This window comes from Phalangium opilio, unplaced genomic scaffold, assembly GCF_054372755.1.
Source record: "Phalangium opilio isolate 3A_F unplaced genomic scaffold, DU_Popi_V2 ptg000105l_1, whole genome shotgun sequence".
Classification (NCBI taxonomy): Eukaryota; Metazoa; Arthropoda; class Arachnida; order Opiliones; family Phalangiidae; genus Phalangium; species Phalangium opilio.
Genome location: NW_028324207.1, coordinates 8,652,843 through 8,669,125, shown reverse-complemented (window position 1 = coordinate 8,669,125; position 16,283 = coordinate 8,652,843). Strand labels below are relative to the sequence as shown.

At 35.6% G+C, this 16,283-nt stretch overlaps 2 protein-coding genes across 6 annotated transcripts in view; both read right to left on the bottom strand.

Moving 5' to 3' along the window:
- Nucleotides 1-1,728: 1,728 nt before the first annotated feature.
- On the bottom strand, nucleotides 1,729-4,236 carry LOC149629840 (uncharacterized). Of its 2 annotated transcripts, XM_089851761.1 has the most exons (5): nucleotides 3,808-4,236; nucleotides 3,497-3,714; nucleotides 3,092-3,120; nucleotides 2,864-3,010; nucleotides 1,729-2,794 (listed from the first exon to the last, which is right to left on the bottom strand). In XM_089851761.1, the coding sequence occupies exons 2-5, from the start codon at nucleotides 3,620-3,622 to the stop codon at nucleotides 2,551-2,553; spliced, it is 546 nt and encodes a 181-aa protein (XP_089707887.1). In that variant the 5' UTR covers nucleotides 3,623-3,714; nucleotides 3,808-4,236; the 3' UTR covers nucleotides 1,729-2,550. The 2 variants fall into 2 exon arrangements, with proteins under 2 accessions (XP_089707887.1, XP_089707886.1); XM_089851760.1 differs by having other exon boundaries at nucleotides 2,864-3,120.
- Nucleotides 4,237-9,198: 4,962 nt separating this feature from the next.
- LOC149629836 (uncharacterized) overlaps nucleotides 9,199-16,283 on the bottom strand; it is a 30,856-nt gene continuing 23,771 nt past the window's right edge. For 3 of the 4 annotated variants that reach the window (XM_089851534.1, XM_089851535.1, XM_089851533.1), the window contains 7 exons: nucleotides 13,359-13,432; nucleotides 12,357-12,411; nucleotides 12,118-12,291; nucleotides 11,571-11,712; nucleotides 10,476-10,681; nucleotides 10,152-10,411; nucleotides 9,199-9,623 (listed from right to left, as the gene is read on the bottom strand). In XM_089851534.1, the coding sequence (XP_089707660.1) occupies nucleotides 9,410-9,623; nucleotides 10,152-10,411; nucleotides 10,476-10,681; nucleotides 11,571-11,712; nucleotides 12,118-12,291; nucleotides 12,357-12,411; nucleotides 13,359-13,432 (1,125 nt within the window). In that variant the 3' untranslated portion in view covers nucleotides 9,199-9,409. Of the gene's footprint in view, nucleotides 9,624-10,151; nucleotides 10,412-10,475; nucleotides 10,682-11,570; nucleotides 11,713-12,117; nucleotides 12,292-12,356; nucleotides 12,412-13,358; nucleotides 13,433-16,283 lie in introns of those variants that run through there. The other variant, XM_089851536.1, reaches the window with a different exon arrangement.

Here is a 16,283-nt window from a genome sequence, read left to right as displayed (position 1 = left end):
ATGATAGAGGTATCGCTTTCGCCTAATATTCTTCCAAAGTTTGAGACTTCAACTTACCCAGATACGCAGCAAATACGGAAATGATGATGATGTGTTGTTGGAATAACGCTTTATAAATGCATAAAAATGTTTATAAACGAAACTTAAGAGTAGAGAGAATAATGTGTCTAGACATTAATGTATAGAGCACCACTTAATTACCAAGGAGAAGTAAAGGATATAAAGCCTAAGGAGTCATAATTTGTATTCACTAACTCATTTCACATTGTGCATTGCTATGTAAAAAAATCTGATTGTTGCACATTGCTCTAAATTACCTGCAATTAAATATTCCCTCAATGTATCGCTTTTTAATACTTTCAAGTAAATTATTTGAAAGTCAAATTTGAAACTCCTTGCTGCGGCGTGTTTTTGCACTCCTAGTTTCCACCTACGTCATATCGTATGATCTCGTAAACAATAGGCTTCAAAAAAGGGGGGAGGAATTTTATTTTTGTTATATGGAAGAATCGGGTCCTGATGCGTCTGTCTGTACGTGTATATGTGTTGTTGTTAAAACTCATTGGGATCGCGTTAGAAGTTTTCAAATTGTATCAAATGTGTTCGCCATTGCATGACCGCTATCACAGTTCACAGAAATTTAGACAAGTTGGTAAATCAAAATAAAATACCTCTCTGTGTCGAGAGTAGGACTACCTTCAAACTTCTATACCTAAATATCTAATTATGTCTCTAAAGTTACAAACAAGTATTGAAATTAAAATTAATGAATTATTCAAGCAATATTGAAAGTTATATTTACAAGAAGATTGGCGTGAAAGCACTTTCCTCATGTGATACCTGAAACATATTCTTAGTTTGCTAATATAAGGCGTTATCGTAACCAAAGCTGATTTCTAAATTATAATCTTTCTTTCTCTGGCCATGGAGAATAGATAATTTAAATGAATTTAAGCGAAGAGATGACGCATGGTGATTTAAAATATACGAATTACTTTATTAAATTTAATATCAATACGTAATCAGGAGAGCTATTAAATCATTATGTGTCATCTCTTCGTTTAAATTCATTTAAAAAAGGCTGATAGCCTTCTAACCGCACTAAGAGAGAATGTGCTCAAGAGAACGCTGTAGCCTGATAACGATCACAGTAAGTCTCTAGCACTACGAAGAATAGGTAGTGTTGTACTTATGGAACATATCTTATAAACTTCTGGTAACAACAACAAAATTTAGCTTCTGATGCTTCGATATAGTCCTATTGTTTCCCAAAGAAGTATGACTGAACGATTTTCTAGAGGTGGAGAATTATTCTCAACTTACATGGAAACTTGCTATTCGTTTTGCCGTTGTAGACTTTTATAAATAGTGAGACATGAATTGCATAGTTTTAGGTGACTTGGCTAGCCAGAAAATTCTCATTGAAATGAGGTTTTGCACCTAAAATTTTGCCCCATATTCCATCCGCTCAAATATATTAATATGATTTCTGCTGAAATATTTTGTTTAGCCTAAGTGTCGCAGCTATTTACCATCAACGAAAAAAAAATCATGTATAATTTATGATATTAAAGTATTTTTTAATTTATTCAACTACTATAGTAAATCAGTATTCTAAATTGCAATAAGGATTCACAAGACGTTTTGCAATCCATATTTCTGGCAAAATTTATGATTGCAACCTTAATTGTGATCCTAATAACATGGATTTTATTCGTTAGTGAACGCAATTGACATGAAGATAATTTTTGTTTTGATTTTTAGGCACATAATTAGTAATTCGCCTTTGTTTTATAATTAACCATTATCGAGAATACAGCGCACTCCAGTAAGTGGGTTTCAGAGAAGACTGACCCTTCGGTTCTGACTTGCCCGGCAGCGACTTAACAAAATTCCACCATTAGACCTCAACTACATACCTGATTATTTAGAAGCAAAACTAATCTGATTAAATATTGGGTTCAATAGATGATCATGGACTCTCATTCCAAAAAATACACGTTAGATTGTAAACATGTTTTATTGTGTTTCATAGGTGATCACCGAATTTGTGAGTTATATCTAAAACATGTGTATCTTGGGTCCAACTAGGGGTAATCGACTAATATTACAAAAAAATACATTTTAACCACATTCATATTATTTCCAGAAATACTTGTTAGGTGCCATTAAATGAATTTTAATTGCCTGTTATATATGCTCCCATTACGACATTTACTACTAGAAATACTTGACTATTATTACAAAAATTACATGTTAACCGCATACATATTATAACCAGAAATACTTGTAAGTTGCCTTGAAATGAATTTTAATTGCCTGTTATATGTGCTCCCATTACGACATTTACTACTAGTAATACATTTTAGTTACATTGAAAACATTTTTATGTGTAACTATAGTGCTTGTTCAAAGTTAATCCAACATAATACATATTGATGTAATTTTTCATTAGCCATTGATGAACCCTATTTCCAGCAAATGCAAGATCGCTTTTTGTTAATTTGAATACGTGATCGGTTTTTGAAACTTTCCAAAACTACGCGTTAATTACATTGGAAATATTCTTCCTCGGATGCTCTGAGCTTGACAAGGGATCATTGTCAGTAGCTCGACTGCGGCCACGACAGAAGCGACTGTTAGCATGACTCCCCAGATTGCAAAGGCCATTCGAATTTCTTTCCAGGTAATTGCGTGAACTTCATTTTCAGATTCTTGTTCGTTCCCACCGAAGAGTCTTTGAACAGAACGACGCCAAGGAGTTTCTTGACTTGTTTCCACGAAAGAGCGCAGTCTAATAAAGATAATTTGGTTAAATTATTTGACAGGATCATGATTTAAGGCATAGTTCTACGAAACCAACCTTCTGTTGATGATCTTGAGAGCTTCTGGTGGTAGAGTGCGAAATGTGATAAACACTTTTGGTTCGCACAAGTACTCGGCCGAGCCAACATGAAGGCGTCTTGTAAACTTTGGGCCTAGACTCTCCATAGTTCTCATAAGTTCTGTGCTGTCAAAATCCCAAAACCCCACATATGGCTCTGTGAGTAAACTGAAGTCGTATTTTACTTGTACATTTTTAGCAACTAACTTGCAGAGAGCAATTATGTCAGTGTTATTCTGAAATAAACAAACGTTACGGTAAGTTCTGATGTAAGAGATCGTATTGAAAAAATTCGGCCAGAGGTGTCCATAGCGTAAGTTGAAAGACAATGTTTTTGACTTTTACTCTTGTTTTTGGAAGTGAATTTATTTGGGACAACTTTTTTCTTACGCAGAGGCATTAATAAAAATTTGTTTTCTTGACTTTCTTAAAAAAAATCTTAATTTAAGTGAGATTTGGATCACTCAAAATGTATTTGACTACTGAATGTTATGCAATATTTCCAGAAAATGGTACTGTACATGAACGAAAACTAATTACTTAAGGTTATAGTTGTAGAAAAATGACTTTCAATATCTATACGGTGGTTAAAGTAAATAAAAAAAACTATACCGTTCGACAAAGAGGGTTGCTGGCCGATCCTCTACGATCAGGACCCCCCAAAACGTTTGGAACTTTCATGAAATCCGCTACTGTGTTGACATTTTCAATTTTCTGAGTGGAGTAATTGGCTTTCATGAAACTGCTGAACAAGTTGATGAGAATCACAGTTATCAAGAGAAAGAGTCCCACGCTGATTCGAACTCCTATGGACGCCGGAATGTCAAATCCTAGGGGAACAACATAAAGTCCTTTCACAATAGACCCAACGATACTTACAAATGGCCTTAGCTTCAAAGCGACTGTATAGAAGTCTTTTTTACCTTTCCCCAATAGAGCTCCGAAGTATAGGAACACTTTCTTGAAAGCGAAAGATACGACTGAGTTTCGAATTCCATTGATCCGACGCTGAATGATCTCAACCAGAGTTAAAAGAGCAAACGAACAAACCAACCCGATCCATATCTGAGAAAATTTCACAAAATCAAGCGATAATTTCAACTGTTACCGAAAATTTCTAAGATGCTAATTTTTGGGCTGAGCTATACTATAGCAAAAGTAAGATAAGGGACTAGAAATAAAGCGCTATGCACGGGGGGTGCATTGGTAATAGATCATGGCACTAGGGAACAAATTTTTGAATTTTATGCCGCTTCCAGCGCTAGAGAGAAAAAAATTGGTCGAGTTCCAAAATATTTCCTACCCCCTTCCCCTCAACCTAAAGCCGCGGATGCTTGAATCTAGTTCGGCCGTCTACCGCCGCGGGCGTCTTCCGTTTTGGATGGGAAAATTCAGAAACCGCTACCAGAGGGCCAACCGTTGATGTGTTATCAAGAATATTCACTTACGCTAAGTAAAGAATTTGGTTAACTCGATACTTCTAGTCCCTTATCTTACTTCTGACTATAGTAGTTTATCAGGCCAATATTGAAATCTAAAAGTAAGACAAGCTAGTCCTGTTGTTAGTGTTGTCCCTGATAACACCAAATTAACAGAACATTACGGGGAATTTCCAATCTCTTCCTTATCAAAATCTCTTCACTTAAAATAACCCGAGTGATTGCAAAAATGTTTCTTACTCCTTGAGAGAAAGTGTTTATATCGTTGAACGTTCCAGTTGAACCCGTGCTGTACGTGGTGGTTTTTGCGGAGATAAATCTATAGCAAGATTGCATGAATTCCACTGTTGGTGTTCTTTTTACAAATAGAGCCTTATTGAAAGGTGGTTTTTTATAATTTATTGGTTCAAACATCATCGTATAATCCTGAAACTGAATTTATTTTAGTGCCCTATAATTAGCTGGTGTTGTAAATTTTCAATATTAATCATGCAAGATATTGTATATATTTGCTTTCAAATTAATATTAAGTCATACTAGGTCTATGTCATTGACATTATTTACCTGAAATCTTTTACTTTCTCTGTACTTGAGGCGTCTGTTGTTCTCGAAAATGTAATACAACATTCTACCATATGAATCGTAGGGTAGCAGCCCTAAATCCTAGGAATTACAGTGAAATATTGAAATATTAAAAATAAAAAAGCACGTTTCAATTATTTAATAATACTAACAGTTGCATTCCCAAATATTCTGAGCATTCAGCAAGATTAATTAAAAGTTTGAAATGTTTGTAATCTGGACTTACCGTATTTTTATACGCACTCCCTGTGGTTACGTTATAAACGACTTCCTCCATTTCTCTCCAAGAAAGAAAATGAAAATCTCTACGGCGAAAAATTCAAGTCGATTTCAAATAATATTATCGAATTTCACGCGCATAAATTTAATCTTCAGAAAGTTGTTTACTTGGTTGTTTCTGCTTTAAGAAAAGTCACAATTTACAATGGAACTGCATTGCAACATGGGGATGTTTTAGAAGTGGTCAACAAGGTTGTGTCCACGGACCCTTAGACGTTAAGGCCGTTAAGAACGTCCTCTAAATCCGTAACATTATAGCATATGATTAAACCTTAAGAAACCATGGTTTAGTTTAAATTGATCGATGTTATAAAGGTTAGTTTCCTAAAAAATATCATGCAGATATTTTATGTAGGTGGACCTAAAGTCTTTACGTAGACCCAACACGGTTCTCTCCGGGCCCTTAAAATACTGGGGTCAAATAGCTTCTTTGAAATTTTAATGGCTTTTCCGAGGAGCTGATCACTTCCAAAAAATCCTTAAACTTGATATCAGATTTCAAAAAATTCCTAATGATTTCGAAAGATTTGAAAATTTTTTACAATTTCCAAAATTTTCACAAAAATTTCGTAAGATTTCGAACAAAGTTGGAAAAATTTAATGATTTCAACAGAGATTTCAAAAATTCCATAGAAGTTTTATGATTTCAACAGAGATTTCAAAAATTCCATAGAATTTTTATGATTTCAACAGAGATTTCAAAAATTCCATAGAAGTTTTATGATTTTTAACAGATTTGGAAAAATTTCCAGAAATTTCAACCAAGAGTTCATAAAATGTCTAGAAATTTCAACCAAGATTTCATAAAATTTCCAGAAATTTCAAATAAAAAAATGATTTCCAAAGATTTCAAAATTTCAACAAAGATTTCCAAAGATTTCAAAATGTCAACTAAGATTTCCAAAGATTTCAAAATGTCAACTAAGATTTCCAAAGATTTCATGATTTCAACTAAGATTTCCAAAAATTTCAAGATTTCAAAATGTCAACTAAGATTTCCAAAGATTTCAAAATGTCAACTAAGATTTCCAAAGATTTCAAAATGTCAACTAAGATTTCCAAAGATTTCGAAATGTCAACTAAGATTTCCAAAGATTTCATGATTTCAACTAAGATTTCCAAAAATTTCAAGATTTCAAAATTTCACCCCAGATGTTGGAAACCTGATTTCATGGGCGTTTGTACACTCTATTTCGCAAATGATCAGCCCCTCGGCTTTTTCAGACGATAAAAACTTTGAATCTACTAGATGGGTCAAAAGGTTGAGTCAGCAATAATTGGTCAGTGATAAGATTTTAGTTTGGTGATTCAACATTTCCAACTTCTGTTCACACGTCTCAAATAGTTTCCTGAACTCAAGTTGACTCATCTAAATGAGTCAAAAAGTTGTGTCGCCTGAATAGGCCTTAAGAAACCTGCTGATCTGACTGCTAGGGATTAGAGACGCGAGATATTTCATAATTTCTTTGCCCTCAGACCATTTCACTAACGCGTCGGTTACTTGGTCACATGTGAACAGTAAAAGTTGACGCGCAAAGATAACTTTATGAAAAAAGATTTCGTAACTTTAAGCTACGTACTAGATATATTTTTTGAAGTTCCTATGGAGGCCGCGGAAAGCGAATGCTACAAAAGAGTTTCTTGTTCCTTGATTGTGTCGAAACGGTTCACTTGGTCGATATAGTTTTATTTCACGATGTAATTAAACCGAGAGGCTATTATAACGCGGTGACATACGTATACTCAAAGCCGTAAATCGGTTTCGAAAAACTCGCAAAAGAGGCATTCATGTAATTGCTTAAATACGAGGAATATTGTGTTTTAGATCTTGTTGAAATGTAATTTTACGTTGCTTTATCGGTGGATGAAGCGGCTTCTGAAATTTATATTCCTGGTGTAGTTGTCGTTATTCATTGCGCAGTTTAAAAATCCTATTTTAACTGTGTTCCAAATGACACGAAGCTAGAAAGTTGATGTATGTAATTATCTTGGAAATGTTCCATTTGACATATAAAAGACATCACGTTCGCTCCATAATTACCCGCAAGGAGAGTAGAGTCATTTCGGAATCACCAAGAGTTAAACCACTTCATAGGATCAATACCAAGCTAACTGTTGTACATCTAGAGATTTTGCAGGATAGAACAATCTCACCCCACCATTATAGGCAGAATAAAGTCACCTGACAACCATATTTCAATCGTTTTAGACTGAGAAAATATCATCAAATCATTTACCTACCTTACCGAAAGCTTTCCTTCGTTTTTATAGAAGTATTAGGTCCCATAAAGATGTTGGGCATATTTTTTTAAATTATTAACATTTAACCAAATACAATACGTAAGTTAAACCCAAATGTCTGCTGTAGCTTACATGGGGTTACGGTCGATAACTGTTTATAGACCTCTTCTTCGGAAATTTGAGTTTAATAGTTAGTATCTTCCATAACCTAGCTGAGTCATTTATAAAGAGGTTGACTAGCCATTTAATTAACCCTTTAAAAAACTAGTTTTTGCGTGTACGAGTGTAATATTCAGAAGATATTAACATTACCTTTAGAAGTATGTTACTGTTTTTGGAAAATATTACGCCATAGAAAGTAGGAAAAGTCGGTTTAGGATAAATGAAGTTTGGCAAATGAAGTTTGTCGTTATACTCATTTAGCGCAAAACATAGGGTGTTTTCGTAATGTAGTAAATCAGCAAGCAAAGCTACAGTGTGACACACTTAAAATTTATTTAACGAACTATTGAGATTAAAAACATAAGCGATAACATTTATCGTTATTATATAATTCGCAATAAGGGTACATACAGCTTAAATTACTCAGTACATACTAATTGATAATTTAACTTGTGCTTTTATTTAAAATTTTGTGTATGGATAAACATTCACGATTAACATTAAACTTTCGCCTCGCTATCAAAAGCTATTTTCTACTCTTAATTGTGTAGTTCTTTAAATTTTGTAAAAAAATTGTTGGTTTTACCTCTCCGATGACGATGACGTCACGGAGAGGCATTACAGTGGACGTGTCAGTCTGGCCGTGACCGTGTTTGCGGTTTAAAAATCGAAACAAAGGTGTTTCCGATTTCTGGACCTAATTTACTTTTCACAAAAATTCCGAACATATATATCTCACGACGTAAGCTATTCACATTTTTACTGACCACTATTGTACAGCCGTCCGTTCCACATAGACACCAACCCGTACTTATTGGTGATTTAATCCTCATTTGGAAAGGTAAACATATTTTACAAAAGTGGGAATTTCAATACATAATATGTTCAATATCATTTGATAGTGTTGTTTTCTTTGTTATCATTTAAGATTATTCTTGCTCAGATAGGAAATAAATTTAGAGAGATGTAAAATGTTTTTACATTAACTCTGTTTGGTATATTTTAATTTTGTGAAATATTTTATATCTGCAATTGCAAAACCGCTAAGTCAAACGCCTACTGGGGCAACGCTCTTTTTCGTTTTGTGCAATATTTCCCTTCAACATTTTTGAAGCCCAAATTTATGATTTTCTCTTAAAGTGTTTTAGGAAATGTTCATAATTGGTCAAAGGTAAACCCAAGAAGTTATATCAGTATCTCAGAGAGAAGGTATAAGATGCCTTTGTATTCGCGCGCCATAGTCCCAGTCCCCCTTTCAAAATACAAGGGGGGACGTAAAAGGAGGCGCCGGGCTATTTCGCCTCTCCTCAGTCGGAAAATATGACTGTAATTTTCGTCATTCGTGTCGTCGCGCTGACGTGAGTTTTCAAGAACCAATGAGATGCTGGTTGTAATTTAGGGACGGGGATTGACTCCGGACCTACGTTTGGACTGGAGATAAAGCTGGAAATCTGGCGAATTTATACCTTCTCTCTGAGATACTAGATATAACTTCTTGGTAAACCTTTCTATACCTGCCTTCAATTTTACAAATTTCCTATCATAATTATGACCCTCACTAGTAAAGATTGACAGTACTTCGACGGTGAAGACAAACATGTTTTACAAAAGTGAGAATTTGACAACAATATAAGTTTAATTTCATTTGACAATGTTGTTTTCTTTGTTTTCATTTAAGATTAGGTTTGGTCAGATAGAAAATTTTAATTTTTAATTTTGTGAAATATTTTTAACCGCAGTTCTAAAAACCGCTGAGTCACACATAAACCTTTCTATACCTGCTTTCAATATTATAAATTTCGTATCATTCTTACGACGCTCACTAGTAAAGATCTTTGATCATTGACAGTACTTCGACGGTGAGGACAAAAGAAGCGATTCCGAGCATGACAGCCCACAATACAAACTTCGCTCCAAGGTCCTTCAAAGTGATTGCGTGTAACTCATTTTCAGTCTTCAATGTTTGTCGACGCCAATTTAATTCTATGTTGCGGAGATATGGTATATCTTGTCCGGTTTCCAAGAAAGTCCTCAATCTAGATCGTGAATTGGTCATTACTCTATTTTACTAATCAATAAAATAAAGCACTTAGAAACTATATTCCACCTGAAGAGCAGACTTGGGAAATTTCACGATAAAAAATAAACTAACCAACTAAAAACTGGAGAAATAAAAGGTTTGTGCAAAAGAGAATTGTAAGCGGGTAAAATATGCATGGACAAGTGGGATTTGCCATTTCCATCTTTGATCAAATGCTCAGAGTATCTCAGTGGATAGTTTGTGGAAGGCTGAGTTTCACTTTCAGAGAAATATCACAAAAATGAAGATGCAATTAGAGATCACTTCTAATCATATATTCATTTGTTAAAATCATTGAATCCGTTTAATTATAAGTTTTAAAAATAAAACAATTACGGTGAAACGCCAACATGTCACAAAGCACGCAAAATCCATCATTATTCGGATTTGGCAATATTTATGTGTAAAAGTGATACAAAGCGTCAAAGTGCAAATGAGGAACATGATCACAAGGATTATGGTTGAACTAGGATAATCAACGAACCTTCGGTTGATCAGTTTGACAGCTTCCGGATTCATGCTATTTTTCATCATGAGGAATTTCGGTTTGCACATGTAACTCGACGAACCAAGGTGAAAAGAAGATCGAAGAAACATATTTTTTCTTTTTTCTTCTGCTGCTTCAAATATCTTATATTCTAGGGCTATTTCAAATGCAAATAAATCGTTAACCAAAACAGAATAGTCTTTAGAAATTTTTTTATCATATTTAAAACGACAGAAAATTCTCATGTCCTCGTCAGTCTGTAATCATTGGAGTCAGAACAGAGTGAGCACACATAAAATAAAAGAGTTAAAAATCTTTTACCGATTTGCAAATCTCTTCTAGTAAACCACCGCGAACGTTGACGGATGGTAAATTAAATAAATCCCTTGCCCTGTTAACGTTTTCTCTCTTCTGAGATGAGTAACTGGCTCTCAGGATTCCGGTGAACAAATTGACGAAAACCACAAGCATCAAAAGAAAGGCGCCAACGCTGAAGCGAATCGCCAGTGACGAAGGAATATCGAAACCTACAGGAACATACATTAAGATACATCTGTTTGTGCACAAGTTTATGAAATTTGTTTGTGCACAAGTTTATGACATCTGTTTGTGCACAAGTTTATGACATCTGTTTGTGCACAAGTTTATGACATCTGTTTGTGCACAAGTTTATGACATCTGTTTGTACACAAGTTTATGACAACTGTTTGTGCACAAGTTTTGACATCTGTTTGTGCACAAGTCTATCGCATCTGTTTGTGCACAAGTCTATGGCATCTGTTTGTGCACAAGTCTATGGCATCTGTTTGTGCACAAGTCTATGGCATCTGTTCGTGCATCATCCTATTATACCTATACATCAATGAATGTTCATCTGCAATATCCCGTCTAATCTCTGGGTTAGATATGGGCGGGGCTTAAATAAAAACGACACTAGTCAAGTGGTGGACGTTTCTTTCTCAAGTTTGAACAAGAAATTAAGGGCCAACAATGACTGCCAGCTAATAAGAACCAATTCTTTTGACGAACGTTATTTGTGGGATAAATAAAACATCGCTAGATAATTCAGCTCTAATATTTACAATTTTTAGCAATCATGCTGGTTCAGATACATCGCCTGCAGTGGTTTATTATTAAATAACAAAAGTTCCAGATTTAGTTAAGTATGAGGATGGACAGTCCTCCTTTAGCCTCGCAGAAGCAATATTATGGTTTTCCAACAAGTTGTAATTCCGAGTTGTTTAACATTTTTTGCAGTCAAGGAAGGACCTCCAGTGCCGGATTAATACCCATCGGCGCCCCTAGGCAATAGGCGTTCAAAGACTGACTTTTGGGTTCCCTATAGGCACGTGTCTACAGTGTCTAGTGGATAATCCGCCACTGACATCTCTTATACTATCCATGACGGATATTTACCTTTTCCCAAAGTAGCTCCAAAATATAGTACGAGACTTTGAGAGGCTACAAACAACACTGATTTTTGAACACCCCTCACCCACATGTGAATTATGTAAATCGCCGTCAAAACAACCAGTACGCAAGCCAAGCCAATCCAAATCTGTAACGAGGAATTATTATGCGTATCAGCGATAAACAAACGTGCAAAGGGACTGGCCCCGGGCGCAAGGCTGGATGGGGGCACATTGAGTTAAACTATTCTCCCTAGCAACATTTGCTGTTCCTTTTTTTGTTGGGGGGGGGGGGTGCGAAATTGCTAATCCGGCCCTGGGGACTTGGCAAATCGGGAATAGCTCCACCACTGCCAACATTTTTATTATTCTTTTTTGTAGAGTAGAAGCTATTTCAGCCCCACTTCCGACCCCTTTATTGGTACCATTTATATCTAGAGTGGAAGTTAGCGTGAGGTTCCATGACGTAGTTCCTATTAGAGTCTAAAGTTTTCTTGGAATGAATTCGTTCCCGTTCGAGAAGCTGAATATATGCAGAGATTATATTTTCTTACTTCTTTCGAAAGAATATTTAAGTCGTTGAAGGCTCCGACTGGAGCTGGGTTGAACTTCAGGTATTTCTTCGAAAAAATTCTATAACAGCTGTGTGTGAGTGGTACTGTTACACTATAGTTTTGTTTATGTTGATTAGCAAACGACATTAAGGCATCGTAACTCTCGGGAAACCCCTGAAAATGCGTATTTGTAGTTAGTTTCAACAAGTATGGTATTTTTAATAATTGATTACACTTACGCGGATTACATTATCTTTTCTTGGCATTTCGCAGTTATATCCACAATCGATATGCCTATAAATTTAAACTTAATTACGAAGTATTTCTTATAATAACAGAAGCAAGCGTATAGCGAAGGAAGGAGTATTTTGAATATTAGGGGAAAGCAAAAAGGCCTGATCCAAATATTACTCCCACTGATTTAAAAGACATTCAAATTGTGTTATTAGGTGTTCATCACGCTGTCGAACGGCATATTTTAAGACAATTAGGTGACGAAGACTGGGTGTCCTAAAATTGGGAGAGCGACAATTGGGTGGCAATGAAACCGACAGAGGTCAATTGGGTGAATTGATAATTTATTTTTCAAAAAAAAAACATATTTTTGGTAAAACCATAAAAGATTGGCGGAATTCAAAAACCTAAACTAACAGAAGCAAGCCTAACGTGACCCATCTCAACCCAGCTCTACCAAACCTACCCTGACCTAACTGAACCAAACCTAACCTGACCTTGCTGAACCAAACCAAACCTAACCTTAACCTGACCTCACAGATCACAATTTTGTGGTTTTTAAGAACTATGTCTTTTACAAAATAAGTATTTTAGTCACCCAATTGTCGGTCTTTCGGTTGCATTACCACCCAATTTTCGCTCACCCAAATTCATTATCTCCCAATTGTCGGACGACGGACACCCAGTTTTTAGCCATGCAATTTGCCGCGTTCCCAACTGTAGGAGTACACCCAGTCGTCGTCACAAGAATGTGTTTCAAATAATTGTCATGGTCTCATTTTAAAATATAGTTTAAATATATTTTGTCTTTTAAAAAACTACTTTTTGGCTAAATTAATCGCAACCATCCGTTTTAATAGCGGCACTGGAAGTTGAACACCAGTTTCAATTATATTTTGCATTGATGCTTTAGAGAAACTGTCGCGAATGTGAAATTGCAGCTAATAGCTGTGAGTAGTACTCCATCTTTATTTGCTTTAGATCAAAGCTTGCTTTTTCTACTTTACCTAAGACGTTTGTTGTTTTCAAAAATGTAAGAGAACATTCGCACTACGGAGAACTTAGCCACCTGCGCAAGATACTGGAAAAATAATTAAATTCAAGTACTCAGTTTCAGTAACATCAGAAGAAACTATTTTCATCTGGAAATATGAAAGACAGTGAACGACTTGGAAAACCCACAATTAGTCAATTCTCCTTTGGCCAAAGTAATATTTTCCATTCTATATTGATGATTAAATGCAATGGTTGGTGTAGTTTATTTATCTTTTATCATGCATGATGGTAATTTGTGGGAAGCGATTGAGTTCTCGCCATCTCAAGCGTCACTCGGTACCGCTCCCTTAGACTGGACTCAATATTACGAATAATGTCTAGCCAAAGAGGAGGGAAATAGGGAGAGAGAATCAGCATAGGCAGCCGTGATCCATGCGTAGTGAGAAGAGGGAAAAATGTACGGTACGCCGTGGCTCTTAACGCGCAACTTATTCGCCTACAGTTGACGATACAGGTTCTCCTCTTTCGGGCTACCAATACTAGAGAGAAATTTCGGTTACGTAGGGGATGACAGAGACAGAAGCGGTTAGGTCCCCCCTTGCGCGAAAGAAGTGCGTCCTAAATCTTATCGTACCAGAAATTTTTGTTACTACCCCCCCCCCCTATTTTTCCCATTTTTCGGCGGATTTTATAGAGCGCGTTTCTATCTCCCTACTTCCCTACTCTTTGGTCTAGCCTCCCAATGTCAGGGCTTCAAACCAATGTTTCACGCGCCAATTTATATACTCTATATTTCCAAAAATTGTTAAGAAACATACTCTAGATTTCAAAGGTCAGCAATAGCTATGTTTAAAATGATTTCAGGAGTAGCGTTTCTTAAAACAACTTAACCAGAATTAAGGTATATTACTGACAATTAAAATATTATCAATTATATTTATCTATCTAACTATTTTTTAAAAAAAACCTCGTTAGTGGGTAGATAGCCCTCGTCTTGACTCGGATAGGTTTTTAACGGTTTCCCAACTTGTTAAATTTTATTTTTGTGAAGTGTTTCAAAAAATATTACTATAGCAAATCAATATGAAGCTATTTACTGAGACAGAGATTCAAGATAAACTTATGCGTTCGTTAAATTACAATATTTAAAGAAGTTGAAGTTAAGCAGTTTGGTAACGAACTAGGATAGTCAAATTACGAATTTGGCTAATTTTATACCTCTCCGAGTTTCTAGCAAACTATATCATCAACTTGCGAAGATAGAAAGAACGTTCTGAAGAATTATAAATCTATAAAGGTATTTTGATGCAAATGCTGCGGCGACATTATAGAGTCATATACCCGGGGAGACCCACTTAACATTCACTATAGCAGAAGTAGGATAAGGGACTAGAAGTAAAGAGCTCTAGCATTGGTAATAGCTCCTGGCACTAGTGAACAAATTTGAGGGTTTTATATTCCGCTTCCATCGCGCCTACACTAGAGAGAACAAGTTAGGAAAACCAAAATATTACCTCTCCGAGTCAAGAGGTCTACTACTACAAACTTATTTACCTATATATGGAATTACTTCTCTTTTTTGAAGTAAAAATTAACGAAATATTGAAGCAGTATTCCAAGCATAGCGAATATACAGTAAAGCAGACGACATTTTACATCCAATAAGGATAAATCTTGGACACTTGGAAATCAGTCAATGGGGAAAAGAACAGGAAATGAAGTCTACGCTTCAGCTGTTTACCCTATACCCTGGTTTGCAGTGTAAACACTATCGTCTCGTCTCACCTCAACAATATTATTAGTTTGCCAACATGAATGTTAACGTTAAATAACTCCAAAGCTAAATTGTAGCTAGACGCACTAATAGTCACTGCGCACCATAAAGAGAATAAAAACTCTGTAGCTACTACCCGTTTACCATTAGCTCTTTTACTATTCTAATTTCCACCATGATCTTTTCTTCTATTATAAAATCTAAACCTGATTATTAAAGAGTGTATTTAACTTTCGGCTCACTCTAAACCGTTGATGACTCTTCATTTCAGACACGATAATCAAAGCCCAAAGTTTACTTCACCTCAGGCCTCAATTATTCACTCTTTGTTTCACTAAGCCTATTACGGATAATACTCGATATACCCGCCGGAGTCTAGGTCTTAGTTTTCTTCGTGAAATAACTAAACCAAGAATTATTCTATATACAGATGTAGTTTAGCTTAAGTAATATATAAACAGCCATTTCAAATAACAATATTAAAAAACATCTTTGGAATATCAAAATGAAACAGAGCTTTAAAGCTACAAAAGTACTAAATGCATCATAATTACGAAAAATACTTCCACATATTCACTTTATATTATGGAAAAAGGGAATATTAAGGTTCTGTATGATTTCTTAACACATCAACACAAGGCTAATTGCTAACGCGACGCACTAGTGTAACAATGGACGGACACACACAGACAAAAACATAGACTGCTTTTTAACTCTTTCCGTATTAATTTTGAGTTGAGATACAAGATTATCTTAAATATTAACATAAATTTAATTAATATTAAATATTTTCTTCGTTAGTTGTTCGCCTTATTGAGCGTTACATCGCTTTGATAAAGAACAATTAAACATTCTTGAGAGACTTGACTAATATTGGCGTTTGAAATGAAGCATATGCCGGTTGCTTCGCCTTACTCAAATAGGTAGTATATAAGGGTGTCGAACTACACTTAAAAGCAAAAACAACCGCACTTGCGAAAACCTTTGGTGGACAACCCACCCTAGGGAGGCTAAACGTTCCTCGTAACCCAAGCTGATCGCCGCGAATGTCTTAAACCAAACGATGACGATGGAGTTAGAAGCCAATGAGACAGATTGGTGTCTATGTGGAATAGACGGAAGACCAGTAGATGGTGGTGTTTAGAAGCCAGTATGTACAGAC

Excerpts from the sequence above, each read along its gene's own strand:
- LOC149629840 (XM_089851760.1), bottom strand. The coding sequence starts at position 3,622 with ATGAAAGCCAATTACTCCACTCAGAAAATTGAAAATGTCAACACAGTA. Across the intron at positions 3,121-3,496 it reads GCAACCCTCTTTGTCGAACG|AATAACACTGACATAATTGC; the intron begins GTATAGTTTTTT and ends TGTTTATTTCAG. Across the intron at positions 2,795-2,863 it reads CTCAAGATCATCAACAGAAG|ACTGCGCTCTTTCGTGGAAA; the intron begins GTTGGTTTCGTA and ends TATCTTTATTAG.